At 45.0% G+C, this 20,131-nt stretch overlaps 1 protein-coding gene across 3 annotated transcripts in view; it reads right to left on the bottom strand.

The window, feature by feature from the left end:
• The window catches only part of STRN3 (striatin 3), a 1,674,795-nt gene that overhangs the window by 244,119 nt on the left and 1,410,545 nt on the right, over positions 1-20,131 (bottom strand). For all 3 annotated transcript variants that reach the window (XM_069638486.1, XM_069638489.1, XM_069638488.1), the window contains one exon: positions 13,755-13,895. In XM_069638486.1, coding sequence (XP_069494587.1) covers positions 13,755-13,895 — 141 coding nt within the window. The remainder of the gene's footprint in view (positions 1-13,754; positions 13,896-20,131) is intronic.

Raw genomic sequence — 20,131 nt, 5'->3', positions numbered from 1 at the left:
TGCGCAGACGAGCTTGTGGGACTATATAAATGCACAGTGCCATCATGCCTAGTAATTACATTGCTTTGCGTACGCTTATCTGGAGACCGGCTTGATACTGGTGTATTTACCAAAGCATGTTTTTGCGCTCTTTCCAAGGATGGTAAGGCTAGGACTGTTTGGGTATCTAATACAGCTCCTAGGAACGGTTTCGATGTACTTGGTACAAGACTGGACCTTTTCTCGCTTATCGAGAAGCCCAATTGATGGAGAAGATTTATGGTTCTTTGTGTGTTTAGTTTGCAAAGATGGGTAGTTTCTCCTGTGATCAGCCAGTCGTCCAGGTAGGGGTACCCTGGGATTGCCTCCCTGTGCAGGTGCGCTGCCACCACCGCCAGTACTTTGGTGAATACCCTTGGAGCCGAGGCTATTCTGAAGGGTAGCACCTTGAATTGGTAGTGTTGGTTCGCTACTTTCAACCGCAAGAGTCTTCTGTGCGCTGGGAGCATTGAAATACGAAAATAAGCATCTTTCATATCCAATGTTACCATGTAATCCCCCGCTTTAGCAGAGGGATTACTTCTTGCAGCGTAGTCATGCAGAAATTGAGGCTTTACATATTTGTTCGCAGGGCGCAAGTCTAATACTGGGCGCATTGTCAGATCTTTCTTTGGTACAAGGAAGTATGTTGAATAGTTACCCGTGTTTACCTCGTTGGACGGCACGATCTCAATGGGGTCTTTGAGTAGCGCGTTGACTTCCTGTATCAAGGTAAGTTGTTCCTCTGTTGACGTTTCCTTTGTCGCGGTGGAAGGTTTGATGGCGATTGTAGGAGCTCCACACAATAACCTCCCCGTTACTGTCGATAACACCCACTTGTCCATGGTTATGCCCTTCCATGCGTGGGTGAAGTTTGAAATTCGTCCCCCGACAGGGGAGGGGACCTGTAGCGGGGCGTCATTGTTTGGGAGGTGTTCCTCCACCTCTGCCAGTGGAGGGCCTACCCCGACCGCGACCTCTGCGCTGGCCTCTAGGATAACCTTGGGACGCTTGTCCTTGGCAATAATTCCAAGATGTATTCTGGTTTTGGCTGTAACTGGAGCCTCTTTGATTTTGGCTGCGAAAACAAAGAAAATTGTTTCCTCCCCTTTGTCCTGTTGGTTTATTAGTGAGTTGACCAAGGGACTTGAGTGTTTCATACTCGTACTTAGCTGACTTTATAGCATCCTCCACTGCTTTGTCAAATAACACGTTAGGTTCATTTGGCATGTTGAGCAAGGTTGCTGGAGTCTCTATTTTAAACCCAGATTGACGAAGGATTGAGGCTTAGCGTACATAGAAACCACCGCTATAACCAAAGAGGCTGCAGGGCACCGACAGAAGGAGGGAGTCCCCCCTTGCCTACTGATATTTGGCATCCAGGTGCTTATTTGTAGGCTGCGTACAGTTTGGTTTTACCCAGCCCATCTTTGCCAATGACTCAATCTCTTTCTGCAACATGATGCCAGTTTTCGTGGTTGACTGGATGGTAAGAAACTCAGCCAAGACCTCCGCCTCTGGTTGCTCAGCCTGTGACAGCGGGATCCCCAAGTATTCCGCCACAACTGCCAGTTTTTCATGGAAAGCCCTAGCTAAAGAGGTGGTTTCTTGATTTTCCTCGTTGTCTGTGTCCCCCGCTGTGTCCTGCGGGTCAGGGCCTGCTGGTGGATGGGTGTGGCGTGGCTACGGACAGTGCCAGAGGCTTTCACCTGGGGCTGCACCTGTGCATGGGGTATCGCGGGAACCTGGACCTGCGGTGCTATCTGTGGGTGAACACCTGCAGACGGTTGACTGGGTGCCAGAGGGAGCATGTCTTGGAAGACCACCCTAAGTATGGCCCCAATCTGAGGCGACCTCATGAGCGTGAGAAACTTCTCAAATAACCTGTCCTTGCATGCTGCAGAGCCAGGCCACCAGAAAAAACGCCCCCCTAGCGCATCGTTCGTCGGGAATTCCCTTGAGCAAACCTGTCTGCCCTTCCTGTTGGAATCTGTAGCCAACAGGTCCACTGTTGGGGTACCTCAGCGAGAGCCACAGCTGAAGCGCCTCTTTGCAGAGGGGAGGTAGTGTACACCACCTTGCTTGTTTAGGTAGTGCATAGCCACTGTATTGTCCGTCAGAATCAGGACATGCTTCCCCTCCAGAGATTGAGCAAATGCCTTCAAGGCTAACCTGATGGCTTGCAACTCCAGTGTGTTGATGTGCCACCTGGTTTCCGTTGCTGACCAAAGGCCATTCACCTTCAAGTCCTCGCAGTGAGTACCCCCAACCCTTCACAGATGCACCTGTGACCACTCTGACCTGCGGCCATAAGGGCTACCCCACCATGAGATTGCTACGCACCGCCCACAATGCGAGGTGGTTGACCAAAGGTGCAGACACCTTGAGGGGATCTGAGAGCACTTCAAGGTGCTGTGAACACCGACCCCTAAGGAGCCACTGAAGGGATCTCGAGCGCAGTCTGGCCTCTGGCACTAGAGCACAGGATAATTGGAACTCTGATGTTTCCCTGTCCAGAGTTCCAATTATCCTGTGCTCTTGTTAATGGCAGACACTTCTTAACCTCTTTTCTGCCTAATGTCTATAAATATGGTATAATATGACCTAGATAATAACACCCAGTCAGAGGTATCAATGTGTGTAGACCTGCTAGATGAGCAGAGTCTTGTAACATTTGTGTTTGTCCTTTTAGGTACTGTATGAATATGGTCATGAATATGTACATGCATGTTTTATGTTGATTGGTTAAGCCTTTTCCTGAGGCTATGTACAGAAGAATAAAAATGGTGTTATTTTAATAAAATAAATACCAGTAACTTAAACCTAGAAGGTTTCAGTCTTTTTCTCGAGCTGAAAGCTAAAGTATAAGCAGACAGCGTTGTAATTCAGAAACTGATCATTTGTGATTATTCGACAGTAAGGGAGGGGTAACCAGTCTCCAATAGATATACATCTGACTATTAGTGGGACAGCCTAATGGGGTAATGTGGTAGGCTTCTCTTGGCTCCTTGCTGTGAGGTATATGGGTAATCTTCACTGCTCTCAGTCGCCTCTCCCTCATCCCAGTACATGTTGGAAATGGGGAAGGGGAGACAGGACAAGATGGGAACAGACATTTATAGGTTGCATTATGATAAGTTGATTGGCAGAGGAGAGCGGGGAATCCCCTGGTCCTGTTATACAATGGGGTTGAATCCCCTTTTGTTAGGCTACTCCCCTACCCTAGACATCGTACCATGAAAGTACTGGTCTTGATAATGCTCCCTAAAGACTGAGGGAGAGTGTGATGATGTATAATTGCGAGGTGGGGAATATTGTGTGTCTGTACCAGTAGATGTTACCTGAGGGAAGATGTTTTACTGCAACCTAAAGAGGTTGTGGGAGGGCTAAGGGAAGATGGGCCATCCGTAGGAAAAGGGGGATACCGCGTTGCCCCCGTAGGTACCTCACCCCCAAACCCCAAGGGCCCTCCAACCAGGTGACCCTCCTCCGCTTGCACACCACCAGGTTCTGGAACCAACAGTGACGGCCGTGCCCTGGTCTCCTGAGAAGAGGATCTAGGAGGAATAGGAGTGAGATTTCTACACATAATATAAACACAATTGTAAAAACCAACTCAATACTTATGGTATGCAAATCAAAGTATAACCTTGGTAAGAATAGCAATATGCAGGTCAAGGTAAGTCAAACTATAACACATTCAGAATGGCATTAAGATATTCTTGTGGAGTAAAACCAGAGTAGTTAGACTTTTGTATTACAGTAATTCAAGGGAGGCAGACCCGAATGGTAATTACGTACACGGTTATTCAGTTAAGAATTACAGTTTTAGAAGAGCGGCAGCTATTCAAGGTCAGTGTAACCTATTGGTATCTAAACTATAACACTATTTCTAATACAGCAATAGGTAGTGTACCCAATGATACTTTTCAGAAGTGTGGGAGACCGTTCTAAGTTAAGTAAGAACTCTAGCAGAGTAAAGAAAGGCAATCACAGCAGTTCAAGGTAAGCAAGGACCTATATACTTTTAAGGGTTGGGGGGGGGGCAGTATTAGGAAAAGTAAGAACCCCAAGACTGTTTTAGAAATGCACTAAAGCAGATCAGGGGAAGCAACCCCGATAGTACACATTTAGAAGAGCACACAGCTAGTCAAGGTGAGAAAACCCTAATGACAAGCTTATACACTTCACTTCAAGAATAATAAAACAATACCAACTTAGTTACTTTTAAGAACAGTGAAACAAGATTTCAAAGTAAACCAACTTATATCTGCTTTATAGAGGGGCAGTAAGCAACTCAAAAGGTCAGTAGTAACTTAAGCATTCTATTTCGGAAATACAGTTACAACACTAACCTCTTCAGCAAGTAAGTACTTTGACACTTGTTATATTTTCAAGTCAGAATCCTAATCTTTCAAAAGTGCTTCCTTATTCTAGGGCATGTGTCATCTCAGAGGTTGAAGATGGAATCTAGTGGTCTAGGAGCCAACAGTAGGTAGGTCAGGATAGGGTTCAGATGCAGGAAAGTCAGAGTTCCAGAGGATATCTCGTCAAACAAGTAAGTATTAACTTCAGAGTTAGTTGAAATTGTTCAGGGACTTAACAGAAGGCTCCCTATAGGCAGAGGTACTGCTAGGTCTGGAAAATATCCGGGGCTACTCCATTGTTGGAAAAAAGGGCTTGCTAGCCTTTTGGTTGTAGCCCCTGAGCATCTACCCTGGGCTACAGCCAAAAGACCCAGAGCTCTAGCCAGGGACGTCAATTCACCAAAATGCCAGGGGCAGCGGAAGTGACATCACATGAAGTGATGCAATTTGACCCCCACGTGACATCACAGGAAGTGATGGCAAACGACCTTCAGATTTTTTAGATGCATCTAGCACCTGTGTTTCCAGGTGCTCTCATTTCAGCCAGATATAAGAACCGAGGCACAGAGGAGGCATGATTTGTCCAAGATTACACATTTGGGGAATGCCATCTTCCAGATTTAATGTGGAGTCTATATGTAAAACATACATAATGCAGTATTTCTAACATGGTATCCAAAATCTGTGACGCAGGCTACAGCTAGTGTATGAAACATCTATAGATCAATGGACAGAGAAGTACGTGTCATCTGTGGCGTTGCTGTGTTAAACAAGCCAAAAAAGCACTGACCTGGGGAGGTGTGCGCTGCTGTTTACCAGGAGAAAAATGCTGCACGAGCAAGGCCTGAAAATTAAACCATTGACCAGGATTTTGTATCAACAAAATTCCCTGGTTATAAATATGATTCAGCTACCACTACGATAGAAGAAACCTATGGGACTGGTCTGCGGACACATAGGGGAGCGCACCTGATCATGTTATCTTTGCTGCAGTATAATACCTGGGAAAGTTTCTTTCAATATACCCAAGAGCCCCCAATAGTTTTTGCCAGAGGACTTTAAAAAGAAAAAAAAAAACACCATTTCATTTAAGATCATTGCTGCACACATACATTCATAGCACTACACACATTTAAAATTGAAAACAACCACGAGTTGCTTCTCAGCCGGGGACTCACTGGCAGACTTCAAGGCGTGCACTGTCCACTACCCCTTTGTCAGACCCAGTGGTGCCCAATGACTTCTCACAGAATGAGGCATCTCCCCTGCGAGCCATGCTGTGGAGGCTCCCCCAAGCTCCTTAAAGCACAGGGCACACCAAGGTCCGGACAACTACGTGTACGGAATGACCATGAGGATTATGCCGCTGCAGGGGCATGCAGTACTGCAAGTGAAAGTAGTAAATATGCTTTTCAATCAAACATTAAATCTTTGACGTAACAGAGAGAATGGGGTGGTCCCTGGTCCACAAATATACCAGCCACAAAGTGGTGGCTGGTGAGTTGTGTTTTTGGAGGGTGTAAATGTTAGGCAGAATTGCATGCAGTACCCTCTGGGACCCCCACACACAATTAGGACTACAGGTGTAAGCCAAACCAACCTTTGGTATAAGTCTGTACCACACAGTTTTTGGTAGCGAGCTGAGCAGCCAGGCTTATCTTAAGAGTGAAAGTGAGCAGTACAAGTCATTAGACAGAGGACTTTCAATCACAGTGGTTCAAGTAAACACTTGTACTCAAGGTTTCTTGGTAACACAAACATTTCACTAGAAGGAGCCAACTTAATATTATATACCAATACACTTCATCACAAAACTAAGATTTGGAGACAGTTTGCGCTCCCCTGAAATAAGAGCCAAATGGCAGTTCAGTTACTTGGAAGTGAGCAGAAAGGTATAAGGTAAGTGGAATAGATCACATATACTTGTTCAGACAGTGCAAATAGTTTCAGTTCACCTGAAGAGTTCAATTCAGGTCAATAGGCCTAGGGCAAAGTCAATGGGCTAGTGTTCTGGATAGGAAAGAGCAGTTCTGGTATAAAACGGTAAAGTCTTTGCAAAAGTTCTCAGAAGTAGTTTAGGCGAAAAATAATCATATGTTGGGTCACAAGCTGATTAGGCCTGCAAGTTGGGAAAGTTTCACAAACTTTCACTGCGAGAAAGGCATTCTCTCAATCGGGTTTGCACAGTACCTTAGTATGAAGAAACAAATGCAGCTGAAGTCGTTGGTTCCTGGCAGTTCCTGCAGATCTCACTGTTCCTGAGCCACAGTCGTGGGGACAAGAGGGAGGACGTCGGGGGGACTCATGAACTGCAGGGGACTGTCGGAAAACGCAAACAAAATGGGAGTCACTTCAGTTCCAGTAGCTGTGGATTCAAGCACACAAGCTGGTATCCCTCTCCCTGGTTAATCCTAACCAGCCTTGAGAATGGTAAACAGGTGACTTACAAGTTGATTGGTCCCATCAACTCAAAGGAAGAAGTCGTCCTTGAAGGGGCTTCTCTGTGGAGATGAACTTGGCAATTCGGACCGGCAGCAGGGCTTCACCGGGCAAACCAACAGTCCAGGAGTTGCAGCAGTCGTCCTCTTCCAGCTCTCCTTCAGTTCTTTCATGCCAGTGGTCGACTGCTTTCCAGTCCAAGAGATTTGCCTTTTAAACAGTTCGCTCCCTTTCATTCCAGTCTAGCTGCCACTCACCCAGCAGGGTGGCAGTCCTTGCCGGACAGTCAGCCAGCCAATAACACCAGAGTGCATTTGGTTCTCCTAGGAGACTAAGCACATGGAGGCACCTCCCTCACTTCCTGCCCACCCCCGACACTCAGACGTGGTCTTCAGTCCTGAAGCCTGCCAAAGGCATACAAACAAAGGGACCAGACCTGGTTTGGCACGCAGAGACAAACACTAGAAGGACCTTTCCAAAAAGAAACTGCGAAAAAAGAAGACTGGAACCCGTTTAAACAAAGGGGCTTAAGGCGCCATCTTATAAAACATGGCTCCCATGATTTTTAGCTACTGGTGTTCACAGTCGGGAAAAATCACAGTAGTTAGTTGTAAAACCACTGCCACCAGCCTTTTCCATAGGAAAGGGTAGCATTTGACTGCTACATGAGTATTTAGACACAGGGGATACTATGTAACCCCTCCAGCACTCCATTGTAAGATGGTGTTTGCTGGGTCTAGACATTTGGAAAGACTAGTAAAGTCAATTTCACTTTACATTCTCTGGGAAACATTAGTTTATCCCAAAGAAGGTATTTAAACCTTTGGGCAGTCTAAAAGACATACCTGTGTCACTGCACCGAGGGTGCTGTGTGACACACACGAAAAGATGATGCCTATGGAGTTATCTAAAACTCCATCATCAAAGAAGACAAGTGAAAAACACACATCAAAATACATGAGAGTGGCAAAAAAAGGCTCATACTCTTTCCAGGTAAAAAAATCAAGTCCTCAAAATCCAGCAAAGTTGCTAGGGGTCTCTAAGGTGAAGGGATTTAGCACATTTATGAGAATTCTCCCTAACAGTTAATATTTGCCCCAATTCTGTGATTGTGACTAAGCATAGCGAGGGAGCCCGAATAAACGAAAATGGGTTGGTGGTGGGGCGGCCGGGGGATTCTTCTCCCTCCACAGAGGGAATGTTTTGAATAATGGTTTAAAATGGTGCATTACAAAGCACACTTTCTGGGTAAATTTGGGTAAAAGGCCAACAATGTGGGTGAAAGGCCAACAATCGGTTTTATAGGGTAAATCATGAAAAAAAGTACAATCGATGCAAGTTCACCAAAAGTGCACAGGGCATTTCCCAATATATTATCATGTTGGTCCCTGCAATATATGGCAGTATAAGAAACATTTCTATGCTGGCAGTGCCCATACAGTTCCATGCTGGCTCCATCAACATATGCTAGCATTCCCATACAAGACCATACTCTTTAAGACTTTTTCTATAGTATCATTACTGCCACTGGACACAACTGGCTCTGCCAATATGCATCAGTAATCCTATGTAAGTACATACTTTCGTTGGTTTGGCCATTAAAAGTGATATGTTACAATAGGAAAACCTGGCCAAATTGGTTCCAATGTAAGCCAGTCTAGACCCATAAGAAACTTATCTTGCTTGATTCATCATAGATGCTCAGTTAATAAAAAGTCATGCTACAGTGAAGAATATACAGGCCGCTACACCAAAACATCAGTCTAGTGAGGTCACACTACTTATCATGCTTGCTTTTTTAAAGACGCAGAGTGATAAATGTCATGCCACAGTAAGCAATGGCTACACTGACTGCACCAACATGCCAGTCTAGCCATGGAATGGCACACATTACCAAAAATACCAGTAAAGCATGCAAAGTCGATAGAGGATGTGGCAAAAAAGCTCCAGTGAGCCCTAGTCTCCCAGGGACTTGCACAAACATGCATCCCCTTTCACCCACCGGTCACTCACCCATACAGCTCCTCTTGCACTTGCTCACACTGGTTTCACCACACAGGGAAACACTGAACCCCACTCAGAACATTCAAACACAACCACATGTATGCTCATTCACCCACCAGTGTCTCACACCTTCTCGTACATCCACTCATTGCATTCCCTACACAGGCACACACCCACCCAGAACATTTAAAAACACATCAAATCACTTCCCATTCACAAACATCTGACACGCACTTCACACATGCAAAAAAAAAAACAAGCCTTACCTTTTTCTTGCAGCTTTGGTCCATCCTTCCAGGACCCCTCGGCTCCTCCGTGCTACTTACAAACAGGAACCAGGAAGCTGCTAGAGCTTACTGGTTCCTGTATGTGAGCTGCAAGGAAGCCGAGAGAGAAGGGGTTTGAGCTGAACGTGGCATGTGCCATGTGTCATGGTCAGCCCCAACACTTACTGAGTGACTTCCTGTCCCAGCCTTCACACCCCGATGGGTGAGGCCGGGGCCCACCAGACCTGGTGTGGCACACCCCCCATGCCGCGGGAGGGCCCGCACACCAGGAGCACATGTTAAAAGTTGCAGTTGCAAGGGATTCCAAGGTGTTGCAACTGTGGCCCCCAGTACCCCAACCCCTGGCGATCCCCAAATGACATACCTGGTTCTGGCCCCCCCCCCCCTAGCAACACCTTTGCCTATAGGCTTTCCAGCATTAGGCCTGGAGCGAACGGTATGGGCGAGCTTCCCAACATAAATCACTGACTCAGCCTCACAGGATCGACACAAGACTTAATTTATTATATAATATATAGAGTGCACAAACACCCGAACGCAACCTGGTGCTAGCACACAGAGGAAGCAGAGGGGTCTTTGGGGGCGGGGGGGAGAGATGGGGCTTGAGAGCGCGTCTAAAAAGAAGATAGTTATCCATGGCACGAAGAGCAAAAGGCAGAGAATTCGAGAGCCGACTAGCTACCATGGAGAAGGAGCACCCACCTCTACACACGTATCTAAATCCAGGCACTAGCCGAGTGAAAGGACCAAGAGGGAATGTATAAATTGAATTTTTTCTGCAAATGTATTTATTTGGATTTGTAAAGCGCACTAGCAGCCCATGGGCATCGAGGCGCTGCTGCAAGAAAGTGTCTTCGTTACAAGGAAGAGTACTTTGCTCATGGTTACAATGAGCGTGTAGCCTTACAATGCAAACTTAATGGGATATATAGGTGGCTCCAGGTTTGGTTTATCATACAGTAACAATGGAGGTTACAGCACAGAGAGTAGAAGCATGCAGCCAAAGCAAAACAATGGGGCCAGTCAGGACTCGTTTATACAAACAGCATAGTTTTTATCGCTTTCCGGAAGGCTATGTGCGACTTAACACTTCTGAGGTGGGGTGGTAGGGCGTTCCAGTCGGTCGTGGCCATGACTGGGAAGCTAGAGCCTCCTGCGCAAATCCTCCGCCTCTTGGGAGTGGAGATTCGGTTGGTATAAGCTGTTCTTGTGGGTCTGGCTGTGAAGGGGTTTGGCGATCCTTTTTGAAAGGTAGTGGGGGGGCCGTGTTATGGAAACATTTGTGCGTAAGGGCGAGAGTTTTAAAGACGATCCACTCTTTGATGGGCAGTTGTATGATGAAGAGCTTGAAATACAATTCACAAGGCATTGAAATTAGCTCTTAGCAACAGGCAGCCAGTGCAGCTGGCGCAGAATCCGGGAGGTGTGCGCCACACAGGGAGATGAGATGGTCAGCCTAGCCGCAGCACTCTGAAGGACTTGAAGACGGTTAATCTGGTAGAGAGACTGGCCAAGATACAGGGAGTTGCAATAGTCTAGGGAAGAGAGAGAGAGAGAGGATACCACTGTGGCATGAAATTGCAGAGGCACAAAGGGCAGAACTTTGTGAAGAATTTTCAACTGAAGATTGCCCTTCTGGCAAACTGCTCTGATTTGGGACTCCAAAGACAGGGAGGAGGAGATCTCGACTCCCTAATCCCTAACCAAAGGGAGAGCTGGAGGGAAAGGGCCAAGAGAAGAGGGCCAGAATGTAGGTGTCCAAAAGGAAGTAGCCCCATTAACAAGGAACTCAGTTTTATCGGCGTTAAGTTTCAAGCCATTTCCCAACTGATTGGAGACCGGACTGGAGCCTAAGAGCAGTGTCAGTAGAAGAGGGGTCAAGAACCAAAGGAGGAGATGAGTTTAAAGTAATGGGTTGTTTATAGACATTAAATAGCACAGGGGAAATATCTGAAACTGGAGGGACACTACAGGAGAGAGTGAGATGAAGAACGCAAAGGAGGTGAGCGGTCTTGGAGAAAAGATCTGTGTGGTCCACTGTGTCAAAGGCGGCAGAGAGGCGCAACAAAATACGAGTTCCAACAAGTCCTGGTCAGATATTGACAAAGTCATTGAGCACAGAGACCAACACGTTCTCAGTGCCTCGCCCAGGACGGAAGCTAGGCTGGGAGCGATCAACGAAGGAAGCCTGGACAAGAAAAGAAGAAAGGGACCTACAAGAGACTCCAAAAGTTTCATCAGAAAAGGGAGAAGAGAAATAGGCTGAGCGTTAATAGGTAGAGAGGGGTTCAGGGAAGGCTTTTTCAAGAGGGGCAACACAAGAGCATGTTTCAGGGAAGGCGGGATGAAACTGGTAGTAAGAGACATTGACCAACTGAGTGAGCACTGACAGAACAGAGGGAGAAACGTCTGATCAGAACAAGCGGAAGTGGATCAGAAGGAGAAGTGGATTTAAGTCTAGAGATCGCCAAGGCAACCTCATCCTGAAAGACTACAGGAAAGGAGGATCCCAGATGAAAAGAGCAAAAGTGCACAGATGGGAGAGCAAGGGAGATGGATGCCTTTCTGGCTAGAGAAATGTGGTCACGGATCACGATAATTTTTTCAATTAACAACGAAGAGAGAGTTGCACAAGGAGTGCAAAGGGATAACAGTTTTGGTAGGGACAGCAGATAAAGAATCAATGATTCTAAAAAGTACCCTGTGTTTATTCAATGAGGTCTCTACAAGGTTAGCGAAGTATGCACATTTGGCATGGATTATCTCAGAATGGTAAACCAGAGACTAACGCTGGAAAGCAATTTTGGCCTCAGCAGTAGCACAAACGCCATTTGCGCTCAGCAATCGGAGACCGAAGAGAATCATTAAACCAGGGCTCTGAGGCCAGTGCCCTAGCAGGGTTAGAGGAGCCAACTGATCGGCCAAAGTAACAAAGACTTGGGATACCATCTCAAGATGTGATGAGGCAGCAGTAGAACACATGTCAAGGAACAAGGAAGAGATTTCCGTAGGTTGGACAGGCCGCCGGTTTCTACTGCACAAAGAGGGAGGTTTATTCGTCAGAGGGGAGGAGAGCAGAGTGAACTAAAGTACCAGTAGCAGGGGCAAATATAAGGTCAAGGGTATTACCACGACAGTAGGTAGCACACGTGACCAACTAAAACATGGCGGCTAGCAGTTTGGGTAAGTATTACCTAAGCCAACAGTACCTCGGCTAAGAAGAAGAGCTTGGAGATGGTCGTCTTCCTGAGGGAGCAGCACAGAACCCAGTCCATAAATTCTGGGTCTGGTGACTGAAGAACTGGAAACCGGATGAGAACTGGCAACAGCAGTCAAGGATTCAAGGCTTCTTGCGGCTCGGTGGTTTTGCCGTCTTTCTATAGGAAACAGATGAACAAATATCTCAAGTCCGATTCTCTTCACTCTCTCGGTCCAGCACTCTGGTGATGGGACTTTCAGGGATTCAAAACATGTCTCTGGAGGTCCAGCAGGAGTCCACCAATGTTTCAGCAGGAATTGGACTTCGGAAGACAGTGTACAGCACTCAGGCTTGAGGTCCCATGGTATTGGCGGTTTGCAGCCATGGAAGGTCACAGCACATCGAGGGATGGCTTATTTTGCAGTCCTTCCTAAAACTCGCAAGTCTCACCAGCCTTTGGGTAGAAGTAGTCTTTGGGACCCACAGATTGCTTGGAAGGAAGGGTTACATCAGGCTCTGGTTACACAGCAGGCTCTCCAGTCGCTGGAACCGGTTACAGCTGTTTCTTCACCATGGTCCACATGTCGGCAGCATCCAGAATCGGATCATCAGTAATCCAAGCACAACTTCTGCAAACTCTCCCTTCATTTTACAGAAAGGGGTGACTGGCTGTCCAATCAGGACATCAAAAGGTCACCCATAAAAAGAGTAAAAGAATGGGTGAGGGGAGAAAAATATTCCCTCCCACCCAGGATAATCATCACCAACTCTTACTCAACACTACCTACCCTGACTAGATGTGGTTAGAAGTCAGTGCCTTTCCTGTTCACCATCATAGATTGGCTTCTCAGAATCCACTCCAGGGTTGATTCTGAAAATCCACCTCAACACATGTCTGCATTTTGGACCCAGATTATGTATAAATCCGTTTTGTTTTTGGGGGTTCCCTTTCTCTCTCCATTCCTAGGTGCTGCGTTTACCACCAGGTAATAGTGTTAGCTTCAGATTAGGAGTGGGAATGGTCTGCATAGGTCCTTTACTGTTTGTATACATAGACCGTGTTTTACTGTTTCACCAGAAGTGCTCATCTGAACTACTAGTTTCTCAATATGAAATTCTAAACATATTTTGTATATTTTTAGTAAATATTGTGTAGTGTATATTTGGGACAAACTGTACCTACACACCACCCTAACTGCTCTCATCAGAACAATTATTGAGAGTTTGGTCTTTTGTTTGGAACCCTATGTATCCTTAAAATAAATTATTGTATACCCCTAATCAGAGGGTAGTGGAGAAATTTAACAAGTACTAACAATGTAATAATTTGTTGAAAGGTTAGGCGTGAATGCTCATTAGAAATGAAAGAACAATAAAATGCATAAAATGCCTGCCCTCCTAGCGATCATGTACACAGCACACAACACAAACTCTGCTTACTGGAGTCCAAGGATGAGGACAGCGTCACCACAGCCTGTGAGGTTTCCAAGTCATAGATGACGGTGCTGCCAGTGTTGAAAGATGCTACACCATGCGCTGGGTCACAGCCAATGAAATCAACAGACGTTGGTACCCCATGCTCTAAAGAAAAGGGAGAGAGGAGCACAAGACATGAGCCAGTCACTTTCATCGTATACATCCTTGCTAACGTGAAGAAAGCATCACCAAATATTTTGTAACAGTGGCGACATGCACGCTGAGCAGAGGACATTCAATGGATTGTGCATCAAAGCATTCACAAATGACAAAATAACTGCTTCTGTTTTTAGTTGGTGCACATCATTCTTTATGCACAAGGAGAGAATGCGCAAGGTAGATTTTCTTAACTACTTCTGCAGAGGATCTGCCTGGATCACAAAATGATAGTTGGTTTGAAAGCTCACCAATAGCACTTGCACGTTTAATCCTTTATAGCCAGCCTCAAGATGACCCTGAAGAACTAGAGGAGCGATTGAACATGAGGAATTTAGCTAGAAGTAGACACAGGAGCTACCACCAACAGTTTTACCACCAACAGTTTTAGAGCCTGGATAAGGTTTACAGTTGCATCCCTTGGGCACTGAACCTGTGCAAGGTTAACAGCTGCAGGGAAAGTGGGGTTTCAAATAAGATTTGGGAGCATTTTACACTCATCTCTTTAAAATGGAGTAGAGAATTTTGAGAGTAAAAAAGAAATGTCTATCACCAATGGGGGCATTTGTTTGAAGCGGGTAAACGTATGTCTGCTTTTCTATTTTATTCGTGCAGGTATTTTTGCTCCCCATATTCTTGGTTTGAAGCATTTGTCCGTTATAAGAAGTACAAGTGGCTGGTAAGTCGTTTACCTGTGGGGCTGAGGGGAAGCAAGTCCAAAATGAGTAGATCTAGGAGGACTGAAACCCTGGGGAGAATCTAAGTGCCTAAGTCATTGGTTCATTACAAAGAACCGGGTGCCTGTAGGATCAGAGCCTCCTTGATAGCTTGGGACTCATCACATACATGCACTTGCTTACTTGAAACCAAAGAGCGGACACCAATTAAGAGCATGCACATTTGTCTCGTTAGATGATTAAGCACAAGTCAATTAGTACTCCATGCCAATGACATACCTGCAGCAGGATAAAAGTGCTAACTATTTGTCTCTCTCATTCTTCAGCTACTTTGGCCATTTGTGCCTCTTGTCTGACGCTAGCCTTTAAAAGTACTAGTATCGAACTTGCTACCATGCTTTCTGCTGAGCCTACTATTATATACTTGGAACGCTTTCAAGTTGTGTATCTTATGAGGCAAAAGTGCGGTTGAGGGTTGCTCGAGTCTCAGAAGCACAAGGGATTAATGTACTAATACCAAGACAGCAGAGGGGGCAACGCAAAATGAGAGAATCCAACACCAAAATGCTAGGCATTTCTATTCAGAAGAGTAGCATTGACAACCTCAAACACGTTCCTTCCTTGTTGGGTGTCCACAGTGAGGTATAGCAATTGTGCTATGTCTCAATAGGCAGAAAGAGCAGGGGGTCCACAACAGGACTACCTTACTTGCTTGTGGTCACCTCAAGTGTTAAAAAGCTCCCCAGAAATGTGAGTGCCCCCTCTTCTGAACATACACAGCCAAATAACCCATTCAACGGGATTGTGCCCACTCAGGAAGGTCTACATTTACATTTCTTCTCACTGTGCCTAACCAGACAAGTTATACAACTTGCACATTAGTCTGGTCCTGCCACAGTATTTTCGTGTCACGCTGTCCTCAGGCGCGGAAACAGGAGAATATGCGAACAGACTTTTTTCTCAGTTATGGTTCCGAGCGTGCACCATTGTTAACATGGATTTTCAGAACAAGTGGGGAGTAATGGTTGTCAGGGGATGCCCTATTTTAGTGAACAGGAAAAGAGACTTCGGTCTTGTCAAACTCAATTAAGGTAGATATGATAGAGCAGTTAGACTTCGACTTAAGGAGATATAGCGGTGATATAACGGTACACATGAACACTCAAAAACAATTATCAAGTATACAAATACACCAATATATTAGGTCTGAACACTAATAAATACAAATACCAGGCAAGTATACTACTAAAGCAACACTATAAACAAATATAATCACTTTTGGTGATCCCACTAAGGATCACCCACACTTTACTGTTAAGACATTCGAAAGGGAATAAAATATGAAACATGAAAAACTGCATGCAGTAAAGTGAAAAATAGCTAAGCAATGGAAAGCAACTAGAATTCAAGGGCAAAGCAAGGAAAAAGCACCAGAAAACACTTTACCTTGACTTAACAAATAAGGATTTAACACTTCAAAAGTCCATCCCTGCTGAGATAAATAGGGCTAGCCCGCTTAAGAGTCAAGTCCCAAGAAGGTACTGTGATGAATCAGACCGAGTCATCACTGATTTCCTGGTGGCAACCTCCTTCCCATGTGGCCAGGGGAGAGTATGGGAGGAGACAACCTCCAGGGAGCAGTCATGGCTTCATTGGATGAGACATGGTATCCCCCATTTGACCTTCAAGATAATGCTCTCATGCCCAACCCCCTCATGGCTTATTGCCAAACTTCTACACCTCTCCCTAGGGAGAATAGGAAAAACCTTTCCTAAAATGATAGATCAAACTTCCAACGCTTGGTCTACATTGTGGAAATTACAAGACAGCCTCACCAAGTTCTAATGTTCCATCATTCAGCTGATTTACCATTTACAACTTTTGAAAATGGTTATCCAAGCCATTTTAAACAACCAGCAACAATGGACTTCAAGCGCTCTAGTTTATTTCCAAAAACAACTGTGCCCGGGAGATTTAAAGACCAAAGGCAAAGTGTTAGCAGTTGCTGATGGAGAAACCTTTTGACCTCTCAGCGAGGCTCAAGGAACTGTAAAAAACAGACCGGTGTAGTGGTGCCGTGCGGCTCAACAGTCATGAAGAAGGGAGTCGCTGCAAGGTCCGGACGCTCTGCAGAAACGCAAGGGAAAGACTCCTGAGTGTTAGCCGACCACAGAAAGCTGCAACTTACCTACCGGAGCCCGAAGCATTGTGGGCTTGTGTTAGGCAAGATTCTATGTTGTAACCCTCTGGGAGACTACACCAGCCTTGTCCTCTTAGCAATAGGTAACCTAACCTTTAGCATAGGCCTGTACTACACAAGTTGGTAGTGTAACTGAGCAGCAAGGCTCATCGCAAAGGGGTCAATGTGAGTTGTAGGGTTGCAACAGTTTCACAGTGACAAATATTCAAATAACACTTATACTTGAGGTGTATTGATGAAATCATTATTTATGAATTTAATAGTCACTTTTAAAATAAGCCTTCTTTAGAAGGGAGACATTGGCAACAATAAAAATACACTCCTTCAGTTCAATAAAGTAAGTAGATACCCTTTTGGGATGGCACACAGATTCCTACACCCTGAGGTGACTTCAATAGCTAGGAGGACACTGTGGAATATATCACTTTTCACACTTAACTGGTAATACTGAAGTTGTGGCAAAAGGGAAAAGGTTAGGGAAAGAAACAATGGTTAACAAGTTTCTCAAACAGGTAAGCACTTCTGAACCCCCCCAATGCAATGTAGATTAACCCTTTCCCAGCTATGCAAGTAAACTAGGTATGACTTTTTGGAGGGACAGTTGAACACAGTCAGAGGTTAAGAAGAGTTTTCATGGAGCGAGGACAGCCAATGTCACTTGAGCAGAGCGGAGGCACTTCTTGGAGGTAGGTACAAAGTAATTCACAATGTTATAGAGCGGTTTGTTGTGAAAGAGATTACTGTTGGGTCACAAGCTGAGAGGCTTGTGAAAGGGCAAAGCTGCAAGCAACTCTGCAAAAGGCAGCAACTGCAAGTCTCAACTGAGAGCAAGCAAGCTACACAAGCAAGAGGTAAGTACCCCTTAGTTCACAATACCTTAGGTCTGAAGAAATGGTTCCAGCTGTAAGTCCTGCATATCCTGTTGTTCCTGGGCCTCAGTCGTGGGGACACGAGGGCGGACGTCTGGGGACTTCTGCGCTACAATTCAAAGGTCGGCAGCAGAAATGGGCACAATTCAGATCAGCAGCACTTCACGCTTTCAGCTACTCCCAAATAGCACCACCGCGTTTCTTGGACAACTTGTCTACTTTCCTTGCTTCTGGGGTCTAGCACTGTTGAGGTGGCTCAGATTTGGTCAGCCCTGCTTCGAGGGAGTCCGGATGACCTTCCTGGAGCTCGGGTCCAGCTTAAAAACAATTCATTCTGGTGTTCCTGTCCCCTGGCACTCAGTTCCTGCAGCAGCAACTGAAGTACAGCCAGCATAGAGGGGTTTCGGTCGAGTTAGTCTTTGGGTCGATTGGTCCCACCAACCCAAGGAGAGAAGTCGTCCTTTCCGGGCTTCGCTAGTCGATGTCAAAACGGGAGCTTTGCAGCAGGGCTTCACTGGGCAAACCAACGGTCCAGGAGTTGCAACAAAAATCTCTTCCAAGTTCTTCTTCAGATTCCTTCGTCCAGTGGTCGACTCTGCCTTCCAAGCAAAAAACCACGCCTTTTATGCTAGGTTTCTCCCATTCATTTGTAGCCTAGCTGTTAATCACACAGCAGGGTGGCTGTCCTCCAAGGACAGCAAGCCAATTACCTTTGGGTGCATTCCTGTAACCAAGGGGATTAAGCACAGGGAGTTTCGGGCACCTCCCTCACTTTCTGCCCCCACCAGACAAGCTGGAGACAAAGGCAGGCTTCACTGGTGAATCCCGTCAAAGACAAAATGAACCAAGGGACCAAACCTGGTTTGGCACACAGAGTAAATCTCAAGAAGGACCTTTCCAACAAGAAATGGTGAAAAAAGAAGACCGGGGCCATTTTGTCAAAATGGACACCTATGGGTGCTTTACTGCAGCTGCAATTGCAGCCCGCGGCAGAAACACTCAATGGTAGTAAAAGGTAAACCACTGCCACCAGCCATTAATTGTAGAAAGGGCAACATAAAAAATGTTACATGAGAAACTAGACAAAGGGGATACTAAGTAACCCTTCCAGCACACTATTGTAAGATAAGTGTGTGCTGGGTCTAGAAAGTTACAAAATGTAAGTAAAGGCATTTTATTTTATTGTGTTTCGGCTTATAAAAATAAGCCTTTCACAAACATACATAAAAATACAATTTAACAAACCATAATACAATGCAGGACATCCAATTAATATGAATAAAAACTTAAGTTATTGACATAACATAAAACTTATATAAAACATACCATTTGTATGTTTTCATTTCACCAGAATTAAACATTTAAGATAATACATTTTTGTGTATCAAATAAAACTAGACATATTACATTATCTCCTATCATTCATAGTGACACCCGCATAGTACTATAAATCTTATAAAAGACGCTCTAGAATATTCTTACGAAGCTCATTTTTGTGCAAATCCAGCAAATGTGCAAATTGCAGTGTGTAAAGTAGTTCTAGCAGCATTATACCTGAACAATGTTGTCGAGTAGTATCGACCATCTAAGGAAAGGAGCTTGACAGCATAAAGAGAGCTCTTTAGTGTAATTAAAATATGCAATAGTAACCTGAAATTCTTACAATGCTCATTATTTGTGCAAACCAGGCGAGTGTGCCAATTACAACATGCAAAATGATTGTAACAGCATCGTACCTGAACAAGAATAACAAATAACACCCATCATCTAAATGCTTAACAGCATAAGAAAACAAAACCCCTTAGTACAATTCAAACGAATATATACGATAGTAGGAACAGCAACCCAATTCATTTTTATATCTCCGTGGGTGGTCAACTCAATTGTGAATAGATGATGAAAATGTTCATATCCATACAATTCACGGGTAGGTATAACATATACCCAAGTACTTCAATACAGTACAAATGGTCCCATTTACTATAGTTCTTAATCAATGATTTTTAACAATTGAACTAGGGCCAGGCTAAAAGATCGAGATTCGCCCCCCATCAGTCTTTGCCAAAGAAATTGTATCGATTTTTCTACCTCCAGATGTACAAAGTTAACTAGATACCTGGTTCTTGGTTTCCCTAAAGCGGGGACATTCTAGAATTAAATATTTAAGAGATTCCTTAACGTTCGAGCACTTACAAAAACTACATTGCAGTTTAAGCGAGGTACAGTTATTGTACCAATGCGCAACACTCACGGGTAATTGATTTAATCTAAAATGCATAAATAAGATGCGCGCTTTACTACATGGAAAGGAAATAAAATAGGAGCTTCGACATTCCCTTTTCCTTACAAATTGTGCATATTCTGTAAGCAACAAGTTACTTACCTGTAACTACTGTTCTCCAGCATGGGTCTGGCATGGATTTACATGTTCATGAATAT

This window comes from Ambystoma mexicanum, chromosome 14, assembly GCF_040938575.1.
Source record: "Ambystoma mexicanum isolate Mex_15411 chromosome 14, UKY_AmexF1_1, whole genome shotgun sequence".
NCBI lineage: Eukaryota > Metazoa > Chordata > Amphibia > Caudata > Ambystomatidae > Ambystoma > Ambystoma mexicanum.
The sequence above is the reverse complement of the archived record's forward strand: the minus strand, read 5'-3'. Positions and strand labels throughout refer to the sequence as shown.